Below are 24,696 nucleotides of genomic sequence, written 5' to 3'. Positions count from 1 at the left end.
ATGAACCTGAAGAAGCTGGATCTTTGAGACCATAGATCTGACATTGATCCTGAATGTTGTCTTTGAGACACCTTTTTTATGAGAGGAAATAAACTTTTATCTTGCTTAAGCTATTAATATATTAGGTTTTCTGTTATATGCAGCTAAACATAATCCTAATGGGGACACTGAATGCTTCAATGAATAAGGTGCCATTCTCTGAGATACAGAATGGAGGGGGAGAAGATGCAGGTTTTGTAGAAATGATGGAAAATCTCAATTTGGTCATGATTAATTGGTTGTGTTTATGGAAATGCTTAATGGGAGGTACAAATACCATTGGGAGCTTGAGAAATAATCTGTTTTATGTGTTAGGAGAAGGAAATGATTGTCTTCAGAAGAGTGAAACATTAAGGAAAACATCCGTTAGTAAAGCATATTATAACCAGCCTCATAACTTGTTTGAACACATAAACAATCTGTAATTCTTTTTGCAGGGTAGGAAGTTTGAGTTTGAGAAGAGCTGAGCAGAAAACGTAAGGCTTGGATTATCTGTGCTGTAGATGCTCCAGGGTGAACCTTGAGTTGCAGATGGGAAGTTAGAGATGGAAAGAAAAAACAACAAGAAATTTGTGGAGAGGAGAGCATTGTAGGCAGGGGACGTGTTTAAACTGTATTTGAAAAGAAGAAATTTGTCACCTATATTTCTGTAATCGGAAAGGCCTAATTGATTTGGAAGGCACAGGTTGCTGGAGCTCTAAGGATTTTTGTTTCTTCTCCGTTATTGACTTAGGGTTCGGGAATAGTTTCATAGGGATACATAGAATGAATTTCAATGAGAAATTTATGTGTATTTTGTCCAGCTGCGTTATGCAACAGATAAGAATTTCTTAAGGAAGATTAACATGACGGCCTTTGCTGTTTTTCAATCAATAACTTTTCTCTCTAGTTAAAAAATGTTGTATTTTAAAAATCTGTGCTAAAACTAAGCACTTGCTATGTACTAGTCTTATCTTCAGCTGGAGGAAAGCTTAAATTTAACTTAAACATAATGAAAGTGATACAGTTAAGTCACAGCAGAGAATTGTGTTTTAAATTTTCAGTTGTCTTTTTGTTCTGAAAGGATCAATGTTTTATAGATACTACCAATATATTAATGTTTTTAAAGCTGTTTGTAAGAAATTTGTCCGAAATTTTAATGTGGGAATGTTTTCTCTACTGAATTATCAAGGGAGGCTAAATATTCTGTGGTACAATGGTAATACATTTTTATACTCTGATAGGCATAGATCTATGATAATACTGCAGAAATTGCCAAAAAAAACCCTTTTTTATTATCCCTTCTGTCCCGCTACCTATCTTCTTTCCTGCCCCGTGTCTTCGCCACCTCCTTTACCCCCTCCTTTGTTGTAAAGTTATTTTCTCAGAATTACATAATAAACATGTGTTTGTAAATTTTCCCTTTGGTTCATGATAACTGTAACTGGTTCAGAAAGAGGTTTCTTATTCTACATCATACAAAATGAAAGTGTTTATGAAGTACTAAGGAGTTCTTTGCCAGCAGACAAGTTATTGAGGCTTAGTTTAAATTGGCATAATTTAAACTGGTAGTTTTCCTAACAAGGTAATCTATCTGGAGGAGATTTTGGTCTGCTTTGAATCAGCAATCATAGTTTTATGCCATCTAGTGGTAGATGTGTGTATTTCACATTTTCTGTTGGTTTACCATGCCTAGAGGTTTAGAGCCAGGAGGGACCTAAGATCACTTTACAGGTGGGAGACCAAGGCTCGGAGAAGTTAGAGGATTTGCTTAAGGTCACCAGTTAGTAACAGAGCTAAGATAAGCCTTAAACCTCCTGATTACCAATGTAGTATTCTTTTCAAAACATTACACTGTTTTTCTTGAGGACTTTCTTAGGTTAGTTTGAGGATATCCACCATGGGAAGATATTTATATTTTAGGTTATTTCTGTTTATTCATACTTACCATTGATAGCTTTAATGTAGTGGTGTTTTAATAGGCCCTTGTGCTCAGAATATAAGGGAAATGGATATTATATTTAACTTTGATAAGACACAGTGGTTGTCTTTAAGTAAATAACTGCGTGTGAGAGAGGGTTGAGCTTGTTTTCCATTTGTTACAGTGAGAACAAATATGAATTATTATGTCTTTGGGCTTGTCCTTGTATGGTCTAGTTTTTTTTTTTTTCTTTTTTTTTTTCGTAGAAAAGGAAATATTAGGAGAGAGGGCCCTAGGACTAAATTTATCTGTTAGGGTCATACTCCGATGAAGTTTTGTGTTGAAAAAAGATTTAATTCTGACAGTGCCCTCTGGTCCCCCCTTTCCCCACCACTGCCATAGTATAGCAGCTAAAGGTTGCAAATCAGGCAAGCAGTAAACTTCAAGGATAGAGAAGTTTTAAGCAATCTTAAAGGTTTTTGGAATAAGGTTGAAGAATATTGCCCTGGGAAGAAGTTTAGAGTCAGTTGACTTCAGCTATTGGACTGGAGAAGTGTTTGAGAACTAGATTTAGGATGACTTGGTTTTGTGTTTCTGGTTTGCCACTGATGCTCCAGTATTGCTTCTTTTGTTATTTCAATTCTGTATAAACAACTTCCTTCAGCCAATCTTCAATGTTAATTTAGGATTGTTTGTTTGTTTGTTGTCCAAGAATGTCTCGATTTTCCTTTCATTCCTTAAGGGTAGTTTTGCTGGAAATAGAATTCATAGTTGTTAGTTCTTTCTTTCAGCACTTGAAAAATGTGCCACTTTCTTCTGTCCTTCATGGTTTCTAATGAGAAATTTGCTGTCATTTGAATTGATGTTATCCTGTAGGTAAAATGTTTCTCTCTGGCTTCTTTTAAGACTTCTTTGTTTTTAATTTCACAAGTTTAATAATGATGTGTCTTAGTGTAGATTTCTTTGAGACTCACTCAACTTTTTGTATATGTAGTTTGGTGTTTCACCAAATTTGGGAGTGTTTTACCCATTATTTCTTTGAATATTCTTTCAGTTCCCTCTTTCTCTTCTCTTTTCTGGGACTCCAGTGATATGAATAGTAGATCTTTTGTTATGGTCTACGGATCTCCCATGAGTCTCCAGTATTCTGTTCTTTATATTTTAATTTACTTTCTCTCTGTTGTTCAGATTGTGTAAATTCTACTGATTTCACCTCAAGTTCACTGATTCTGTGCTATGCCATTTTCACTCTACTATTGAAACCATCCAGTGAGATTTTAATTTTGAATATTTTATTTTTTAGTTTTGTAATTTCTATTTGATTTATAATACATTTCTTTGGTGATATTTCTATTTTTCATTTGTTTTAAGAGAATTTATGATTTGATGTACTTTTAAGGTAGCTGCTTTAGAATCTTTGCAGATAATTCTGACATCTGATTTGTGTCTTTGTTGACATCAGTTAATTATCTTTTTGTCATTTAAGTTGTGATCTTTTCTGGTTCTTGGTATGATGGGTACTTTTTTACTGTATTCTGGACATTTTGGCTTTTTATGTTAGTTTTTGTGTCTAGAGTTAGCATGTAGACCATAGTCTAATTTTGTAGGCTGTTGTTGCAATGACAGTTTAATTTTCAGAGCCTTTGCAGTGTTATTTTGATTTTCTTGGTTGTTTGGTTTTCTTTATTGCCAGGGCCATTGAATATGGCCCTTTCTGTCACCTCAGGCAGCACTAGAACTCCCATTGGTGCTGCCTGAGGTAGCAGAAAGCATTCCCCAGGCTGAGCTGTTTGATGTCTCTTGCCGGGGGAGGGGACTTTCAGGTTACAGGGACAAAGAGGTTTTGCTGGGCCAGGCTACTTTTTGTGGCACGATGTTAATTATTGGTTCCATTTCACTGCCCTGATGTCACTGGGGAGTACATGAGAGATTCTAACCCATGAAGACAAAGAGGCTCCCTGGGCCAGACCACTTGTTACAGTGGAGTGCCTCTTACCGGTGTCCTCTGACTACCCTAGTGTTTCTAAATTGGAGAGGGAATTCTCAAGCTCATAGAAACAACATGTCTGCTGAGGTAACTTGATCCAGTGAGATACCTCTTGTTGGTGCTAGCTGGACACCTCAGTATCTCTTGGTTGTGTAGGAGAGCCTCAGGCTTGTGGGGACAAAGGCTTCCTAGGCCAGCCTGCTTATTGTGATGGGATCTCTTGCTGGTGATGCCTACTCACACTGGTATCTCTCTTTGGGGGAAGGAGGTCAGGGCCAGGAGTGAAGGAAAGTGCTTTCCCTGGCTGCTTATTATCATTGCGGCTGTCCATTCCTTGCTCATGGTTCTGGGCTTTCCCTGTGTTGTTAGTGGAACTTCTGTTTGATCTGAGAGATGAGTTAGCCTAACTTGGCTGCCTTCTGTTAGCCTGGGGATTGGGACATGCTAGGCCTGGGTTGCCTTCTTCTGTTTGGTAGAGATACGTAAGATGTCCTGCCATTGTGTTGTTCCTCCATCCCTAGGGTTATAAACCAGTTTATTTTCCTCTTACCACCTTTCATAGTTCTCCTTTGGTTGCCTCATGTGTGATTTATAGGCTTACACTTAGTGGGGAAGAGCAAGAAGAAATGAGTCTATACCCCTGTGTCTGATCAGAGATTCATTAAAAAAAAATCCTTTATTGAGATATAATTCACATACCATAAAGTTCATCCTTTTAAAATGTAAAATGCAATGGTTTTAGTATATTCAAAGAGTTGTGCAACCATTACAACGATTTATTTTAAACTTTAAGTTCTGGGATACATATGCAGGACGTGTAGGTTTATTACATAGGTAAATGTATGCCATGGTGGTTTGCCGCACCTGTCATCCCATCACCTACATATTAAATCCCACATGCATTAGCTATTTATCCTAGTGTTCTCCCTTCCCCTGACCCCCTCCCCACAACAGGCCCCAGTGTGTGTTATTCCCTTCCCTGTGTCCATGTGTTCTCATTGTTAGGCTTCCACATGCAAGTGAGAACATGTGGCATCACCACTATTTACTTAAAAGATTTCATCGCCCCAAGGAAACCCTACATCCATTAGCAGTCACTTCCCTTACCCCCTTAAGCCTTTGTCAACCGTGAATTTACTTTCTGTCTCTTTGAATTTGACTTTTCTGGACATTTTCTATAAATGGACTCATACAATATATGGCCTTTTGTGTTTGGTTTCTTTTACCTAGCATACGGTTTTCAAGGATTATCCATGATATGTAGCATGTATCAGTACTTAATTCCTCTTTTTTTTTGAGATGGAATCTTGCTCTGTTGCCTAGGCTGGAGTGCAGTGGTGTGATCTCAGCTCACTATGACCTCCATGTCCTGGGTTCAGGTGATTCTCGGGCCTCAGCCTCCTGAATAGCTGGGACTACAGGCGCATGCCACCATGCCCAGCTAATTTTTGTATTTTTAGTAGAGACGGGTTTTCACCATGTTGGCCAGGATGGTCTCTATCTATTGACCTCATGATCCACCTGCCTTGGCCTCCCAAAGTGCTGGGATTATAGATTTGAGCCACCATGCCCAGCATTCATTCCTTTTTATGTTCAAATAATATTTGATTGTATAGATATACTCAGCTTTTTTCTTGAAAGGTATTTTCTCTGGGTATAAAATATTGGGTTGACTTTTTTCCTTTCAGTATTTAAAGATGTGGCTCCACTGTCCTCCAACTTACACTGTTTATAATGAGAAGTCTGCTGTCTTTCTTATCTTTGTTACTCTGCACAATGTATCTTTTTTTTCCAGCTGTTTTTAGATATTCATCTTCATATCTAAGTAATTTATTATGATATGCCTTTTTGAGTTCTGTGTGTTCTTTGGAATTTGATGAGCTTCTTTGATCAGTATATTTATAGTTTTCATCAAATTTGGAAGTCAGATTTCATCAAATTTGGCCATTATTGCTTCAGATATCTCCATCCCCTCCCCTCCATCCTGGGACTCCTGACTCCTATTACATGCATGTTAGGCCACTGGAAGTTGTTCCACAGCTCTGTTTTTTTTTTTTTTTTTTTTTTTTTTGGTCTTTTTCCCAGTCTGTTTGTCTCTGTTTCATTTTGGAAGTTTCTATAACTTCATTAACCTTTTTTTCCTGGTAGTATCTAATTCATAAGCTGTATCCAATATATTTTCTACTTTTATATTCTTGAAAATATGCAACATAATGATAATGATAATTTGGTATACATTTATCTACTAATTAACACCTGTATCAGTTTGGATTCTATTTCAGTTGATTGATTTTTGTCCTCCTTATAGCCCATACTTTTCTGCTTTTCATGCCCAGTGATTTTTGTTTGTATGTTAGATGTTGTAAATTGTACTCTCTTGATTGCTGGATAGTTCTGTGTTCCTGTAAATATTTTTGAACTTTGTTCTGAGATATAACTAAGTCACTTTGAAATAATTTGAACCTTGAGGCTCATTTTCCACCTTTGTTAGGTCTACAGAGGATTTTATCTAGGGTTAATTTTTCACACTGAGGCAATATATCCTCTGGGTTCTCTGACTGATGGCTAGTGAGTTATGCAAATTTTTCGTTTTTCTTCTTGGCTGTTGGGAACAAAAACAGTCCCTGGCCTTGTGTAACTTCTAGAGATTTTTCTTTCTGTTCCTTTCATGTGGTTCATTCAGCCTTCTGCAGGTCTCTGAGAATTTCTTTCTGTGTTAATCCCTCTTCTCTTTGGTACTCTGTGAACTCTAACTTCTTTGGATTCCCTGGGCTCCCAACTCAATTGCTTCAGTTTCACCAGGATGCCACACGGATTTTCCTTGATTGGACTGCAGTCTGGAAACCGTCCCCCACTATCCCCCCATCCCCACCACCCCAAGAATCTAGATCTTGTGTAGAAACTCTTACCAAGAAGTAAGCTGGGGCAATTATAGGGCTCACATAATTTGTTTTCTTTCTCTTTGTTTTCTTTCTCTCAGGGTTCACTGTCCTCTCACGCCTGATGTCAGGTGTCTGAAAACCATTGTTTTGTAGATTTTGTGTTTTTTTTATTTGTTGCAGGTTGGAGGGTAAATTTAGACCTTGTTACTCCATCTTGGGTGAGGTAGAAGTCCCCACGGTAGTGATTTTGGACTATTTTATTATGTAGCTAGTGGGAGAATTACTGAATTATTTTGATCATAGAAGTTAGTGTAAAGAACTTCGAGTTTGCAGGGCTTATTTCTAGACTGCCAGAAACTTGAGACTCGGATGTGAAGTGAAACTGGAAGCAGGGAGATGATGAGGCTGCTGCTGTTGTCCAGGTGAAAACAATGAGAGTTTGAACTACTAGAGTGATTGTGAATGATGCTGGGGTGGGAATACATTCAGTGCATATTTGGAGAAGGGACTTGATGAGACTTTTTTTCTTAAATGTTGATATCCAACCATATAGTTTTCACAGCATTCCAGACTGCCAACCATTCTTTCTTCATTGCTGTTAAAGAAGACATTTTAATTCAGTAAAATGATGCAATCTGAAGAATTTCATCAAAGTGCTAGATCATGGTTAGTTTTAATTTCAGTTTGTATTCATTTCTTTTTCTTAATCTTGACATTCTCTAAATTGCTGGATTTATATATTCTCAATGAATTGTAAGTTTATAAGGATTAAAGTGTAGCCGCTGTTTATTATTTATAATGATATACCTTGTTCTTTATGTATTCTTGTCAACTTTAAAAATGAATTTTTTTTTTTTTGAGAAGTCTCGTTCTGTTCCTCAGTGATTGTATTTTTAGCAGAGACAGGGTTTCACCATGTTGTCCAGGCTGGTCTCAAACTCCTGACCTCAAGTGATATCCCACCTTGGCCTCCCAGAGTGCTGGGATTACAGGCGTGAGCCAGTAAAAATGCATTTTTTTTCACTTCTGTAAAAGCCTATGGGCTCTTTACTAAGTGTAAGTCTGGGAAAAATAGCTTGTGTGTTCCAAATAAACCTTTTGAATAATAGAAGATTGTACTGGGAAATCAGAAAATCACATTACATTCCTACCTAAATTTTTAAATAAACCGCAGGAAGGCTTATTTCAGTTGAAATAAACAGACTTCTCTCATTAAATGCTAAATGGATTAAATATGAAAGCCTTTTGTAGAATGATTTCCTGCATGCTTTCTTTTCAGTGAACAAACAGTTTTTATTTTCCTTATCTTTTAAAAGTTGGTCTATACTAGCACAATTAGATCTACTTTTTTTGGTGAACTTTGATTTTCTGGCTGTTTTGGTATTGTAACACAGGTCTTTTAGTGAACAAGAAAATAACATTTAAAAATAATATATCATATGCTCACAAGCAGATTTTCCAAGTCACAAATGGGAAACTTGGGACGTGCAAGTTGAATATGGCCTTGATCTTAGTTCCGTCTTTGAACCAATTTCTTTAAATCAGCTTCTAGTGTATTAAAATGAGTAAATCAATACATTTACCCAAATGTCTGATTTTCTAGTGTTATGCTTTGCTTAAGCCATTTCTTCTGAGATGATATTCTCAATGAAGGAGAGAAGAACAGGAGCTGGTACAGTGCTGAAGTTCCAAGCAGATTGTTTTGAGATAGAATGGAATAGAAGGACTGGTGCCAATGTCACTAATGTGTATGTAGCATGTTTTGACCAAGACTTTTATCCTGAGGAAATTTTGATTATAGTTGGAAAATTATAATCAGACTTAGGCCAATACTGATGAATTTTTTGGGGGAAGTATTTTCTCGAGGAGTTCCTTGAGCAGTTTTCAATGTAACATCCCCAATTTTTGTTTTTATTGTACTGTATTTTTTTTTTTTTTTGAGAGAGAGTCTCGCCCTGTCGCCAGGTGCCAGACTGAGTGAGGTGACACGATCTCGGCTCACTTCAACCTTCACCTCCCAGGTTCAAGCAATTCTCCCGCCTCAGCCTCCCGAGTAGCTGGGACTACAACCGTGTGTCACTGTGCCCAGCTAATTTTTGTATTTTTTAGTAGAGACGAGGTTTCATCATGTTGGCCAGGTTGGTCTTGATCTCTTGACCTCATGATCTGCCCACCTCAGCCTCCCAAAGTGCTAGGATTACAGGCATGAGCCACAGTGTCTGGCCTGCAATTGTTTGTGTTGAGAGTTTGTCAGTATATATCAGACTGTTAATATAAAATTGTTGCATTTGATAGTATGAATCTGTAACTAAAGTAAGTTAAATAAAAAAATGATGTAAATACACTAGATAACAGACATAGGATCTAAAAAATGCATGTACTGAATTGACTAAAAAAATTTAACAAAGATAAAACTTAAGTCTGAAACATCTTTTGTACAGGTACAGAACAGTATTAAACATGTTTTAAAAAGAGATTTACATATTTCAGTCAAAAGTAACTCCAGTAAATCAGGAGTCCTGTGGCTACCAGAAGACCTCATATAACACCAGTCTTAATTGTTAATAGCATAATTGTCTAGAACAATAATAGTTTTCTTCTCTACAATGTATTATTTAGAACGGCTCAGTAATCTCAACTATTATGTTTAGGTTGGAGTACTATTCTGACAAACATGCACATACTCATACTGTTATATATTTTACATGTGCACTAACTTAAATTCTTCACAAGAACTCTAAAGAGGTAATAGTGTCTTCCTTTTTTGTATGGAGGAATATTAAGCACAGAGAAGTAATGTAATTTTCTCAGGGTCAAGAAATGGTAGAACTGGAATAGAGTATAGGTAACCTGGATCCTGAGTCCATGTTCTTAACCCTGTTTCATATATATATATACATAACCTTAAGTGACAGGTCACAATCAAAATGCCGATAAGTGTTAATTTCTCAATTTTGACAACTCCTGCCCTCAAGCAGCCCTCCTGCCCAAGCCATCCAAATTAGTGGGATTACAATAGCATGCCTCTATGCCTGACTAACATCCGGCTTTTAATTCCTTTGGAAATATACCCAGAAGTGGAATTGTTGAACATATGGTAGTTCTATTTTTAATTTTCTGAGAAGCCTTCATACTCCATACCTCCATATTTCATATTTTCCATAGGCACACCATTTGACATTCCCACCAACAATGCAAAAGGGTTCCAATTGAGTCATGAGTAGCTGGGACTACAGGTTTCCACCACTATTACTGGCTAATTTTTGTAGAGATGGGGTCTTAATATGTTGCCCAGGCTGGTCTCAAGCTTCTGGCCTCCTCCTTCCTGGGCCTCCTAAATTCCTGGGATTACACGTGGGAGCCAGTATGCCTGGCCTTAATATTTTCCTAAAATTTTCTGACTAAATCTTCTTTTTATACACAAACATACTTTGTTTTATTGTTCTTTGCTTTTTATTCATTATGATTTGCTTATTGTGCTTTACAGATCTTGTGGATTTTTTTTTTTTAACAAATTAAAAATTTGTGGCAACTCTATATTGAACAAGTCTATCAGCTCCATTTGCCAACAGCTTGGGCTTACTTTGTGTCTCTTTGTTGCATTTTGGTAATTCTCGCAGTGTCTCAAGATTTTCCATTATATGTGTTTTGGTGATATGCAATCAGTGATCTTTGATATTACTGTTTTGTTTTGGCATAGCACAAAACCCATGAAAGGTGGCAAATTCAGTCCATACATGTTTTATGTGTTCTGACTGCACCATTGACCAGCCATTCCATCATCTTTATCCCTCTCCTAAATCCTGTCTATTCCCTGAGGCATGCCAATATTGAAACTAGGTTAGTTGATGACTCTACAGTGGCCTTTAAGAGTTCAAGTGAAAGGAAGAGTTGCCTGGCTCTCACTTCAAATCAAAAGCTAGAAATGATTAAGTTTAGTGAGGAAGATGTGTCAAAAGCCAAAAGACATGTCAAAAGCCAAGATAAGCCAAACGCTAGGCCTCTTGTACCAAACAGCCAAGTTGTGAATCCAAATGATAAGAAAATGAGACAGCCTTATTACGGATATGGAGTCTGAGTGGTTTGGACAGATGAAATTAGCCACAACATTTTCTTAAGACAAAGCCTAATCCTGAGCACAATGCCCTAACTCTCTTCAATTCTATGTAGACTGAGAAAATTTAGGAAGCTGCAGAAGAAAAGTTGAAGCTGGAGACTGGTTCATGAGGTTTAAGGAAAGAAGCTGTCTCTGTAATATGAAAGTGCAAGGTAAAGCAGCAGGTGCTTATGTAGAAGCTGCTGCAAGTTATGCAAGATCTAGCTAAGATTATGGTGAGGGCAGCCACATTAAACAACTGATTTTCATTGTAGATGAAACAGGCTCTACTAGAAGAAGATGCTATGTAGGAGTTTCATAGGTAGAGAGCAGAAGTAAATGCTTGGCTTCAAAGCTTCAAATAACAGGCTTACATGTCTTTTTAGCAGCTAATGCTGCTGGTGACTTAAAATTGAAATTATTTCTCATTTACTATTCTGAAAATTCTAGTGCCTTTAAGAATTATGCTAAATCTACTCTGTCTGCTCTGTAAATGGAACAACAATGCTTTGATGACAGCACATCTGTTTATAGCATGGTTTACTGAATATTTTAAGCCCACTGTTGAGACCTACTGCTCATAAAAGGATTCCTCTCAAAATATTACTTACTGCTCATTGACTGTGCACCTGGTAACATGAGAGCTCTGATGGACATGTACAAGGAGATTAATGTTGTTTTCTTGCCTGCTAACACACTATCCATTCTGCAGCCCATGGATCAAGAGTCATTTTGACTTCCAAGTTTTGCTATTTAAGAAATATGTTTCATAAACCTATCGCTGCCATAGATAGTGAATCCTCTGATTGAATATGGGCAAAGTAAATTGAAAGCCTTGTGGAAATGATTTGCCATTCTAGATGCCATTATAACATTCATAATTCATGGTAGGAGGTAAAAATATGAACCTCTTAACTTAGAAAAAGTTGATTCCAATCCTTATGGATGACCTTGAGGAGTTCAAGACTTCAGTGGGGAAAGGAACTATAGATGTGGAGAAAATAGCAAGAGAACTAGTATTAGAAGTGGAGGCTGAAGATATGACTGTATTACCGAAATCTCATGATGAAACTTTTAACAGATGAGGATTTGCTTTTTATGGATGAGTAAAGAAAGTGGTTTCTTGAAATAGAATCTACTTTTGGAGAAGATGCTGTGAATTTTTTGAAATGATAGCAAAGGATTTAGGATATTACATCAATTTAGCTGATAAAGCAGCAGCAGGGTTCAAGAAGAATTATTTAAATTTTTGAAAGAAGTTGTGCTGTGCGTAAAATGCCATCAAACAGCATTGCCTGCTATGGATAAATTTTTTATGAAAGGAAGAGTCAATCAATACAGCAAACTTCACTTTTGTCTTGCTTTCAGTAATTGCCACAGCCACCACTCTGATTAGTTAGCAGCCATTAACATCGAAGCAAGACATTGTACCAGCAAAAAGATTATGACTTGCTAAAGCCTCAGATGAGTGTTAGCATTTTTTTTTAGCAATAAAGCATTTTTAAATTAAAGCATGTACATATTTTAGACATAATGCTCTTGCACACTTAGCAGACTACAGTATAGTGTAAACATAACTTTTAAATGCACCGAGAAACCAAAAATTTGTGTGACTCACATTATTGCAATATTCACTTTATTGATGTGGACTGGAACCAAACCTGCAATATCTCCCAAGTATGACTGTAATTGTTTCCAGATCCTCTTCTAGTTTGAAAGAACTTGATCTATCAAAGTGCCTCTTACAGTAGTGCAGTCTCATTTAGGTTCTTATAAGGATATACACACCAATTCTAGCTTCAGTAAAAGGAAGAAATATTGTCAGAATGCGTCAGACATTTGCTAACAGATGTTACAGTGCTGCCACAGCTTACTAGAGTTAGAATCTGGAAAAGAGTATTTTTTGAGGAAAAGTGAGAGGAGGATAAAGTGAGATGAAGATAAAGATTTGTAAATCTTTATTTACAAGTAGTGTAAATAAAGGTGTTTGTTGTATTATTTATAATAGTGAGAAACTAGAAAAATTATGTTCAACAACATCAAAGCCCCTTTTTAATTTATTAAGTAATAAACCAATGTATAAAGTTAGGTTCAGTGTGGTATTCATTCTATAGAAAAAAGATATATTTATGAAATAAAACCTAGGAATAAATGGATAGTCCAAAATGTTAATAACAATTGTCTCCAGGTGTGGGATTATGGGTGATTTCTTTATGTTTTTATGTATTTAAAATTCTTCTGCAGTTAATATTACTTTTGTAATTAGTAAACATTAATATGATAGGGCTGGGTGCAGTGTGGTGGCTTACACTATAATCGTAGCACTTTGGGAGGCCAAGGTGGGTGAATTGCTTGAGTCTAGAAGTTCAAGACCAATGTGGACAATGTGATGAAACCCCATCTCTAAAAAAATATGAAAATTAGCTGGGGTGGTCTGCATCTGTAATCCCAGCTACTTGGAGACTTAGGTAGAAGGATCACTGAGTCTGGGAGGTCAAGGCTGCAGTGAGCCATGATTGTGCCACTGTACTCCAGCCTGGGCAACAGAGTGAGACCCTGTCTAAAAGAAAATTAATATGATAAATATTTCTTGAACCTAAAATATATTAGGTATGGCTTTCAGAACTGAATAAACAATGTAGGGACACCTGGTTAAACATGATACAATAAGTACATTATCTCTTTAAAAAGAAGGGAGGAATAAAGTTAAAACAATTTCAGCCAGTACCAAAGAATTTATTAAAGTAAACATTTTACTTGATATAGACTGTATACCAGGAATTCAGTATGACAGGTGCTTGGGGTTACAAGTTGGTTACTGAAAGAAAGCAAGCTTGCTGTCATTTCTTCCAGAAAGTTTTGTATGGTCTTCCCTTCTATCATTGAGCTTACCATAACATAACTGAAATTATCAGTTCGTTCGTTTGTTTCCCCAAATGGATTATGAGTTCCTTTAGGATAGGAACTGTGTCTTTTTCATTTGTGTACCTCCAGCACCTAGCAATTCGTTTCATTAGCACTGCTTGGGATGTCATAAGTGGTGATGCTTGAGGTGGATTTTGAAGAAAGAGTGCCTATGATGAGAAGTTAATTTACTTTGAACGAAATTCTTCATTCCTCTATAACACGAGATAGATAAGTTACTGTACTGCAGCAATTGTTAATTTTAATTGAGAATATTTTTGTCTTTTTCAAATGGATTTTGGTTGCCCTAGTTTCAGAATACAGTTTTGAGTTGGTCAGTAAAGTGAATGTAACTTTTCAGTTATATTTTAAACATAAACATTTGGCCATAAATTGTTTGCATTTTAGGTGAGGGGCAAGGGAGAACTTGAATTCATAGGGATGAGGTTGAGAAATCATAGTGGATGATTTTTTAAAAGTATATTAACAAAATGAATCTGTCATGAAGACTTACTCAAGTTACACTTAAGTATACAAAACAAATAATCAGAATACTGTTGCCTTCATTTCATATGAAGTAGGACAACATGTAGAATATGCAAGCAACATGAAGATCTTTAAAAAGTATAGCAACAAGTAGTTTAAATTTAACATGTACCTTCCATCCCCAATTTACTCACAGATTATATCCCCAAAGTTCAATTATAAGTTGATTCATTCTTTGGTGTCACAGGATAATTTTATAACAACAGTGATAAAGATCTGTGGTTTTCAACCCAGGGGACATTTGGCAATGTCTGGAGACATTTTTGGTCGTAACAACTTGCTGGTGGTAGGGAATGCTACTGGAATCTTGCAGTTGAGGCTAGGGATACTGCTAAACATTCTCCAATCCACAGGACAACTCCCATTACCCCAAAGAAGCATCCATCCCAAATGTCAGTAGTGCTGATGTTGGGAAATCCTGCCTAAACAATGGTCAGGTTCCCAGGGCAGCCTAAAAAACTTTAACCAGTAACAGTACAGTACTTACAGCCCATAACTGAAATGTAGTGCTAATGGTGCCATTTCCTTTGTCACTTAAAATTACTTCATCTCCATAGAAAAGTTCTTAAATGTCAACTTGGGATGAATGCCTTACTAGGGCACAAAGGGCAGTTACTCCCATAATGTGGTAGAGACTCTAGATTTCAATGCCTCTGGCTAGTGTTATTTAGATTTTCACATATATCGGTCAATCTTTTAAGACTTTATAAGAATAGTGGCTGGGCTGGGAGCTGGAGCCTGTAATCTCAGCACTTTGGGAGGCCAAGGCAGGTGGATCACTTGAGGTCAGGAGTTCAAGACCAGCCTGGCCAACATGGAGAAACCCTGTCTTTACCAAAAATACAAAAATTAGCCAGATGTGGTGGTGAGTGCCTATAATCCCAGCTATTTGGGAGGCTGAGGCAGGAGAGTCGCTTGAACCCAGGAGGCAGAGGTTGCAGTGAGCCAAGATCATACAATTGCACTCCAGGCTGGGCACCAGAGCAAGACTCTATCTCAGAAAAAAAAAAAGAAGAAGAAGAAAAAGAGTTTATAGGGTAGAGATTGCCCATTATTTCAGTACAGTCATCCCTGGGTGTTTGCAGGGGATTTGTTCCAGAACTGTCACAGTTACTAAAATCCATGGATGCTCAAATTCCTTATATAAAATGGTATAGTATTTGCATATAATCTATGCATGTTTTCCTATGTACTCTAAATAATTTCTTGATTACTTATAGTGCCTAATAAGTGAAAATGGTATGGAAATATTTGTTAGACTGTATTTTTAAGATTTGTATTTTTGAATTGTTGTGTTGTTAATTTGATTGTTTTTTTCCTCCCAAATATTTTCAATTCATGGTTGGGTGACTCCTGCAGATGCAAAACCTGTGGATACGGAGGTCCAACTGTATAATGTTTAGATGGTGAATACTTATATGTTTTTTAAAACTTGAAAATGTTTAATCAGTTTATTAACGTATTTACCAAATATTCATTTAGAAATAAGAGTAGAATGAATATTTGTATTTTTTAGTATCCTATAACTGATTTACTATGATTTTATTAACAGGGTCAGGAGACGGTCTGGGGAAAATCATCCAGAGATTTCCACAGAAGGACTGGGATGATACACCTTTTCCACAGGGAATTGAGTTGGTAAGTGGTTGTTGTATTATTGCATGTTTATAATGTTATTTTTCTTTTTTGTCACATTGATTTTTACATTTATGTTACATTTGGTATTAAATAATTTGATAATTGTAAGATATTGCAGTACCAGAAATAATCATCTTCCTTCGTAGTCCCCCAAGTACAGTTATCTTTGAATATGTTGATTCTAGAATTTGTATTTTGTTCTTCTTTTTCTCATTTAAACTTCTAATATTAAAGATGAAATTGATGATTTCCATATATTCAGAAGCAGAAAAATTCCTCTGATTCTTTAGTAAAATTCTTAGCCTAGTAGCTTCAGGGATATACATTATACTTTTTTTTTTTCCTGAAAATGGCCAGGGTATTGTCTTAGTAAAAACAAACAAAAAAACACAGATAAATAAAAAACCAAATGTTTGTTTAATGGTGACCTGTCATGGTTTGAACTTGGTCTTAAAAACACAAACTAGATTTTTTTTTAGCCACACGATCTGAAAGTTATCTTATAATAGTGCAAGTCAACTCCTTTTGTTGTTGTTGTTAGTCATTTTAGAGGAATTTATTGGTTGAACATAATTTATGCTGCCCAAGATATTGTATCTGGTGGTGGATCCATGCTGATAAAATGAGGGACTAGAAAGGTGATTACTAAAGTACTTTGTAATATGTCTATCAAGTTTGGGTCTTCAAATTTACTTGGGGGTGTGTGTGTTCTTATTTACATTGTGTTTATGGATCCATATACACATACACACATAAAAGCAGTGTTCTTCAAAGGAGTCCTGTTGAGAACACATTTGATATAATATGATAGTTAAGAGTGCAGGCTCTGTAACAGAGTGCCTAAGTTGAAATCTCAGCTGCATGGTAGGACTTTTAACAAGTCACTCAACTACTTTGAGCAGCAGAATACTTACCTATAAAATGAGGATAATGGTTATATTAAACTCATAGGTTGTTGTAAAGATGAAGTGGAAAAAATACACATAAAATGCTTAGAACAATGTCTCTCATAAATGAGTTGTCTGGTTGTTTAATTAGTGTTGTTACTGTTTGTTCAGCATCGCTCAGCACCTCACCCACAGGAACAATTGTTCATTCTCTTGTTAGCATGGATCAGAAATATCTATTAGATATTTTGTATTGAAAATTGTAAATTTTCTCATTCTAGCTAATGACTGTCCAGTTTTGCTTCACTGAAAATTGAAGATACATTGCTAAGTGCTTAGTTTTGATTGTTAAAACTCAGCCATGTAAAGAAAGCTGAGAGTTCTGTGGCCCCACAAAGAGGGTAAATCCTGAATTTTGGCATTAAAAATGGGGAAGGAATGTGAGGATCCAAGGAAAATGGCTTTTTGGAGAAACCTTTGCATTCCTTTCTCTTTTTCCCTATATGCCTGCAAATACCAGCAATTGGCCTTTCAGTGTGAAGAAATAGGCATTTTTTATAAAAGCTTTTAAACCCTGTTTCAATGTCCCTTTTAGTGTGATTGAGTGTAAATGGTTAGTATTTTAGTGTAAATACAGAAAGGCATTAGCTATAGTTAGTATTTTAGTATGAATGCAGAATCTGAAAACAAAATTCTATGATTTGAAAGAACTAAGGCTGAAAAATGTTAAGAGAAGGTTGAGGAGTGTTATTGAATAGGGACCAACTTTATTTTATCTGAGAACACACATGGGTTCAGAACATAATATTATATTCAAATTATTTTCTGTTGCCACTTATCCTTCCCAGGGAACACATACTTGATGTATTGGAGTTCTAAATGAAAAGTAGACATGTTCAGCCTTACAACTGGTGGAAAAGGATTTTAGTCATTCATTCACTAATTAATTAAATTCCAAATTTAATTTAGAGGATGCTGAATTTATTTTTTCATTTTTACATAAAGAAATTGCCTTCTTTTTTTTTCTTTTGAAAAATGGTGAACTTTAATTCAGATGGATTTTAAAAATAAAAATATGAAAGTAAGCTAAACCAAACATAATGACTACTTTTCCAATTCTGGGATATTTTTATCTTTCTCTTGTGCTTTTTAGGCATACATGAAAACCACAGACAGTCATATAAATAAAGTTGCAGTTAATTTTAGTGACAGCATTTCAAAGAAAATTAAATTGTTTTTCAGAGGCATTCTATGGTTAACAATCTATTCCTGATTATAGGAACAATATTTTTATTGGCTGTGTCACGGACATCTAAACAGCTTAAAGAATTAAAGCAAAATAGTATTTTTGACCTTAGCTTCTTTGTTTTTTGTTTTTTGTTTTGTTTTGTTTTTTTTTTTTGAGGCAGAGTTCACTCTTGTTGCCCAGGCTGGAGTGCAGTGGTGGCATATTGGCTCACTGCAGCCTCAGTCTTCCGGGTTCAAGCAGTTTCTCCTACCTCAGCCTCCAAGTAGCTGGGACTACATGTTCATACCACCACACCTGGCTAGTTTTGTATTTTTAGTAGAGACAGGGTTTCACCATGTTGCTCAGGCTGGTCTCAAACTCCTGACCTCAGGTGATCTGCCTGCCTTGGCCACCCAAAGTGCTGGGATTACGGGTGTGAGCCACTGCGCCCGAGCGACCTTAGCTCATTTTTAAGATCCCCTGTCTCAGGAGTGAATTTTTTTATATCATGATTCAGAAAATATGCCACAATCTTAGTAGGTCATGGCTTTACTAAGGCTTTTGTTAGAAATACCTGATTTTCTTAGAAGACTAAAGTACTGTGATAAGTAAATTTTGTGGCTTGAAAAAGAGAAGCAAGCATTCAGTTAGAATTTCTAATTTTAATGTTCTTAAGAAATTAGTTCTGTTATTTAAATTATACACTAGTGATTTGACTACCTGCCATATGAATTCAGTCTTCTGTAAATGTAGATTGAGGAAAAGAGAGGAACAAGAGCTTGTATTCCAAATTGTGCAGGTGTAACATGGTAAAAGTAGCTTTAATATTGGATGTTATTTGAGGGCAGAGTGGTAAGTATAAGTAGAATTCTTTAAGCTGTTTAGAATGCAGTAAACACAATAAATGGCATAGATGTACATACCATCTAACATAGATGTGAATACTATTTGGTTAGGAAACTGAGTGTAGAAAGGATGGAAGAAATTTTTTCTCCTTTTTGTGGAAGAATATGCTTGAAAAGAGAATGAGATGACAGAATCAGTGTTCACAAACATTTTAAAAGGAAGGAGTTATGGGATGTTTAAGAAAACAAAATATGATAAGTAAAAATTTAAGTTCTTTCATGTAAGTATATAAAGCTAGATGTATAAGTAATTATTTAGAATAAAGATAGGCAGATACTATCCAGCAAGAGAGGTTTCAGAAGTACAAGAACACAGCTTTTAAAAAGTTTGTAAAAGCTATGTATGGTAGATACTATAGATAGCATCTAAAGCCTCAGTGCTAAGGTAGGATGCAAGGTAAAATATTCAGTTTTAAAGATGGTCCAGAGCTTGGTATAAAGGGTGTGTGGAAGGACTCTTGATTTAGTATGGAGTTGAAGCTGAAAACTTAAGAATACTGCTATGAAGTATGAAGACATGGCTTTTAAAACGTACTAAGAACTAAAAAAAGGATTTTAAAAGTTATGTTCACAACAAAGCAAGTGGATATAAATGGGGTTTAAGCTGGAAAATGGTGGTTTGAGCTCATATTTTTGGTACCCACTTCCAGACTGTTTGGAACCACATGGTAGGCAACCTGATGAAGTCTGGAAGGTGCATTTTGAGGTAGTAGGTCCTTTTATCATCGCTGAAGATGAGATTAGTTAATCTTGGTGTTAGGGTTCTAATATACTCCTCCATACTCACTACAATGGTTTGTTTATCCTGTGCTAGAATTCTCATGTCTCTCAATTTTGTTTATTTTTCTAGTGCATTAATACCCTCAGTTATGCTAGAAAATCTTTCCCCTACAGTCACTACTTCTCTCAGAACCACTTTAGACAAAGTTTTCTTTTCATGCTGGGGTTCTCCTCTACCTGATGTTGTAAGACCAAAGAGAACTTCCTGAGGAAGATGTAGAACTACGTAGGCCTGACCCACTACATCTTTGTGTTGTTGCAGGCAGCCCGGCCTTCATTCCACGGTACCATACTGCCCCTCATCTCTCATGTGCTTGTCTGTCATATCACCTTATGGCTTATTTTGTACTTCTTAAGTTCCAGTTTCTTTTTGCTACTCTTCTGTTTCCATTCATCCATTTCCATTGTATCTATAATTTTAGCAAAAAAAACTTTCCTTGACTTCATCTTTTAGCTACTATCCTGTTTCTTCTTCATTATAAAATGCTTTTAATGGTTCTTCTTCATTTGCTGTCCCAATTTCTCTAAGAGGCTAATGTGGTTCAGTGGAAAGAATATGGGATCTGAAATTTTAAAGCCTTGAGCAAAGTTAATTTGCTCTCTCTGATAATAATACTTTTCCTACAGGGCTGTTATTAGGTGATCATCTATTAATATTTTAATAATTGTAATGTTATAATTTCTTATTTTCTCTCATTTTATACATCTGTCTCACTTACATTTTGGGGATTTATTCTAAAGTATAGTTTATGTCCTTTCTGTCCTGAAATCACAAAGTTGAAGTTAACTTTTTCTGAATTGGTTAAGGTAATGCTAGCTTTTATAATAGATAAACATGGAAATCTTGGTGGCTTAACTTAATAGAAGTTTTTGTTTTTTTCCCCCTGCTTACATAAAGGCTCATTAGTGGCAGTAGGGTAGATGGGAGTGCGGTTTGCCATTTTCAAAATGTGGTCCTGTAACCAAAAAGCAAGTTAGATGCTCACTGCATGTAGAGTTCAATTAACAAGAGTGATGTCTGATACAAAAAAGGTGAATTTATTTCAAAGCTAGCTTGGGGGAAGAGGCACAAAGTGTTCTTCCTTTAAATGTGCCACTCCACCTTTGGAGGAGAAAGCAGGCGTTTTTATAAGGCAGGGGAGGAGATGAGCAAAGGCAGCGGTCCCCCTGCTACCAGGCAGTTATCTGCTAGGCATTTGGGGCACCTTCCTGGCAAAAATAAGTTGTAAAAGTGGCCAAGTGGGCATACTTTCAGCAAGCCCTCCTAGTAGCTGTCAGTTCTGAGGGAGTTGAAGAGGGGAGATGCAGGGGAGAGAGAGAGAAGAGAGAAGAAAAAAGAATAATTAAATCACCTCCAGAAAAATGGGGGTGCTTGGTTACAGTACTTAGGATCTTTTTGGGCATCAGTAGTCCGTGGGCAGAGTAGTAAGAGAAAACATGGAGGATAGTAAGTTAGTTTTATGGGATTTGTCTGGAGGCAATATATGTTATCCATATTCTGTTGATCAGAAGTCAGTCACAAAGCCAGTTAGCTGTAATAGGAGGTTGGCAAATAAAGCCTAGATGTGTGCTTAAGACAAGAAGGCAACAGATTTAGTGAACAAATAGCTCTCCTCTGCCACACTGTTCATGCTTAATCCAAAGAATGTTTCCCTTATCTTTAATATTCCTTGACCATTTTATTTTTCGACATCATTAATTTGGTCTTTGTGGTATAATGAAAAAATAAATGTTTGGTCTTCCTCCCCAGTTTCTGGCACAGAGCTCCTGAAACCTTTGTGATTTACTGTGTTTTGTATGCCAGTGAGATGGCTCTTGGGTTGAGGGGCCCTAAATAGTTGCAGGATGGGGGCTGGTCACCAGAGGAAGCAACTATGCATTTAGTGGTTTAGAACTTTCAGCCCCAGTAGGGAAAAAGAAGGACTGGAGATAGAGATCAGTCACCAATGGCAGTGATTTAACCAGTCATAGCTACTTAATAAAACCTCCATTAAAACCTGTAGATGACAGGATTCTGATAGCTTCTGGGTTGATGAACAGATTTTTTTTTTTTAAAGAGACGGGATCTTACTCTGTCACCCAGGCTGGAGTGTAGTGGTGTGATCATAGTTCATTGTTACCACAAACTCTTGGACTCAAGCGATCTCCTGCCTCAGTCTACAGAATAGCTAGGACTATAGATGTGTGCCACCATGCCTAGCTATTTTTTTTATTTTTCACAGAAACAGAGTCTGTCTTCCGGAGGCTGGTCTCAAACTCCTAGCCTCAAGTAATCCTCTTACCCTGGCCTCTCAAAGCACTGGGATTACAGGCATGAGCCACTGTGCCTGACCAGTGAACACACTAATGTCCTATGAAAGTGGTACACCTGAGAGAGGGTGTGGAGGCTCTGTCACCTCCTCCCTGCCATACCTTGCCCTGTATATCTCTTCCACTTGTCTGTTTCTTAGTCTTATCCTTTATAATAAAGTGGTAAATATAAATATCTTTTTCTATTACTAGATTTCTAATATGGGGTGAGTTTTTGGGTAACAAATAGCCTGGAAGGTTAAATCAAAGGTAGTTCTTGCCCAATTTCACTTCTAGCAATTTATCTTATCCTTAATCTGAAACTAGGGTGACTGTATCTTATTCAAACCAAAATGCTTGTGAGAGTGAAAAGGAGTAAATGAAAAACATGCATAAGCTGGGGCTATCTATAACCAAGTGATTTGTATGGTTATTTATATACATATGTTTGTATGAATTACCTGTATGCAAAAGATTGGAAACTATCTAAGTGACCATTAGTAGGGAACTGGTTGGATTAATGGTACCACACCCACTCATTAGAACATAGTACAGCTGTTAAAAATATGAGATAAAGAGATATACAAGCACATGAAAAGATGCTAACATCACCAATTATTAAGGAAATGCATATTAAAACCACCATAAGATACCGTTGCATGCCCATTATTATTGCCATGGGGGAAAAAAAAAAGCCAAGCACAGTGGCTCACTTTTGCAATCCCAGCAACTAGGAAAGCTGAGGTAGAAGGATTACCTGAGCCCAGAATTGGAGGCAGCAGTGAATTATGATTGCACCACTGCAACTCCAGCTTGGGTGATAGAGTGAGATTCCAACTCTTAAAAAAAAAACAAAACAAACAAAAAAAAACACCCAAAACAAAAATCCCAGAAAACAACAAATGTTAGCAAGATTAGGGTGAAACTGGAACCCTTCTGCACAGTTGGTGGGAAAGTAAAATGGTGCAGCCACTGTGGAAAATGATATTGAGAATCTTCAAAAAAAAAATAGAAAATAAAATTACTGTATGATCTAGCAATTTCACTTCTGAGTATATACCTAAAAGAACTGAAAGCTGGGATTCAAACAAATATACATACACATTTATAGTAGCATTGTTCACAATAGTCAAATGGTGGAAGTAACCTATGTGTCCATAGATGAATAGACAAGTGAGATGTGATACACACACACGCACGCATGCACGCACGCACGCACGCACACACCCACTCCAGAATATTATTAAGCCTTAAAAAGGAAGAAAATTCTGACACATGTCACAACATGTGCCAACATTTACTGTGTTGTGCAAGGTTCAACCTGAAGGATGAACCTTGAGGACATTATGTTAAGGGAAATAAGCCAGTCACACACACACAAAAAAACAAATACTATGTGATTTCACTAATATGAGTTACCTAGAGTTGTCAAATTCATATAGACAGGAAGGAGAATTGTGGTTGCCAGGGGCTGGGGAAAAGGAGGAATGGCAAGTTGTTTAATGGGCATAGATTGTGAATTTTGCAATATGTAAAGAGTTTAGTTGCACAACAGTGTGAGTGTATTTAACACTATCTGAACTGTCCACTTAATATTGTTAAGATGATAAATTTTATGTTACATGTATTTTACTATAGTTACCTTTTAAAACAGTATGAAAGAAAGCTTTAGGAACTGAAATGAATAAATCTCTAAGGCATGTTTTATATCAAGTAGCTAAAAACTATCTGGGAAAGAAAAGTACAAAGTTGGAAGACTTACACAACCTGGTTTAAAGACATACCACAAGGCTCAGGAATCAAGACAGTATGGTATTGGTTTAAGGAATAGACATGTAGATCCGTGGTACAGTCTAGAAGCAAACTAACATCTATATCATAAATTTATTTTTTCTGAAATGTTCCACTGTATTGAAAGAAAATCATGTGTTATCTTTTTTGTTTTTTCCTTTTATGTTTAGTTGATATGTAATAATTCTACATATTTATGGGAAACAGAGTGGTATTTCGATACATGTATACAATGTGTGATGGTCAAATCAGGGTAATTAGTATAACCATCACCTCAAATACTTATCATTTCTTATTGTTGTGAACATTCAAAATCTTCTAACTTTTTGAAAATATACACTAAATTATCATTAGCTGTATTCACCTTATGGTGCTACAGAACCCTAGAACTTATTTTTCCCATCTAGCTGTTACTCTGTATCTGTTAACCAATCTCTTCCTTTCCTCCCCTCCCCATATCCTTCCCAGCCTCTGATAACCACATTTCTGCTCTCTGCTTCTATGAGCTCAAATTTTTGTTTTTTTGTGTTTAGCTTCTACATATGAGTAGTAGTTATCTTTCTGTGCCTGACTTCATAAATTGATTTTTTGACAGAGTTGCTAATGTAATTCAGTTGTGGAAAAGATAGCCGGAACAAATGGTGCCGGAACAAGAAGATACCCATTTGGAAAAAAAATGAGCCTGACTTGGCCTTAAACCATACACAAAAAGTAACTTGAAATGAATCATAGACTAAATGTGAAAGCTAACACTATAAAGTTTTTTTAAAGAAAACTTAGGACTTTGAGACCTTTACTTAAGCCAAGATTTTTTAGACAGAAAA

The 24,696-nt window shown here is 36.4% G+C and overlaps 1 protein-coding gene across 2 annotated transcripts in view; it reads left to right on the top strand.

The window, feature by feature from the left end:
• The window catches only part of SBF2 (SET binding factor 2), a 479,501-nt gene that overhangs the window by 78,397 nt on the left and 376,408 nt on the right, over positions 1–24,696 (top strand). For both annotated transcript variants that reach the window (XM_032241013.1, XM_032241012.1), the window contains exon 2: positions 15,907–15,992. In XM_032241013.1, the coding sequence (XP_032096904.1) occupies positions 15,907–15,992 (86 nt within the window). The remainder of the gene's footprint in view (positions 1–15,906; positions 15,993–24,696) is intronic.

This window comes from Sapajus apella, unplaced genomic scaffold (assembly GCF_009761245.1).
Source record: "Sapajus apella isolate SASKATOON/1434 unplaced genomic scaffold, GSC_monkey_1.0 scaffold47, whole genome shotgun sequence".
NCBI lineage: Eukaryota > Metazoa > Chordata > Mammalia > Primates > Cebidae > Sapajus > Sapajus apella.
This window is presented reverse-complemented; position numbering and strand designations above follow the sequence as displayed.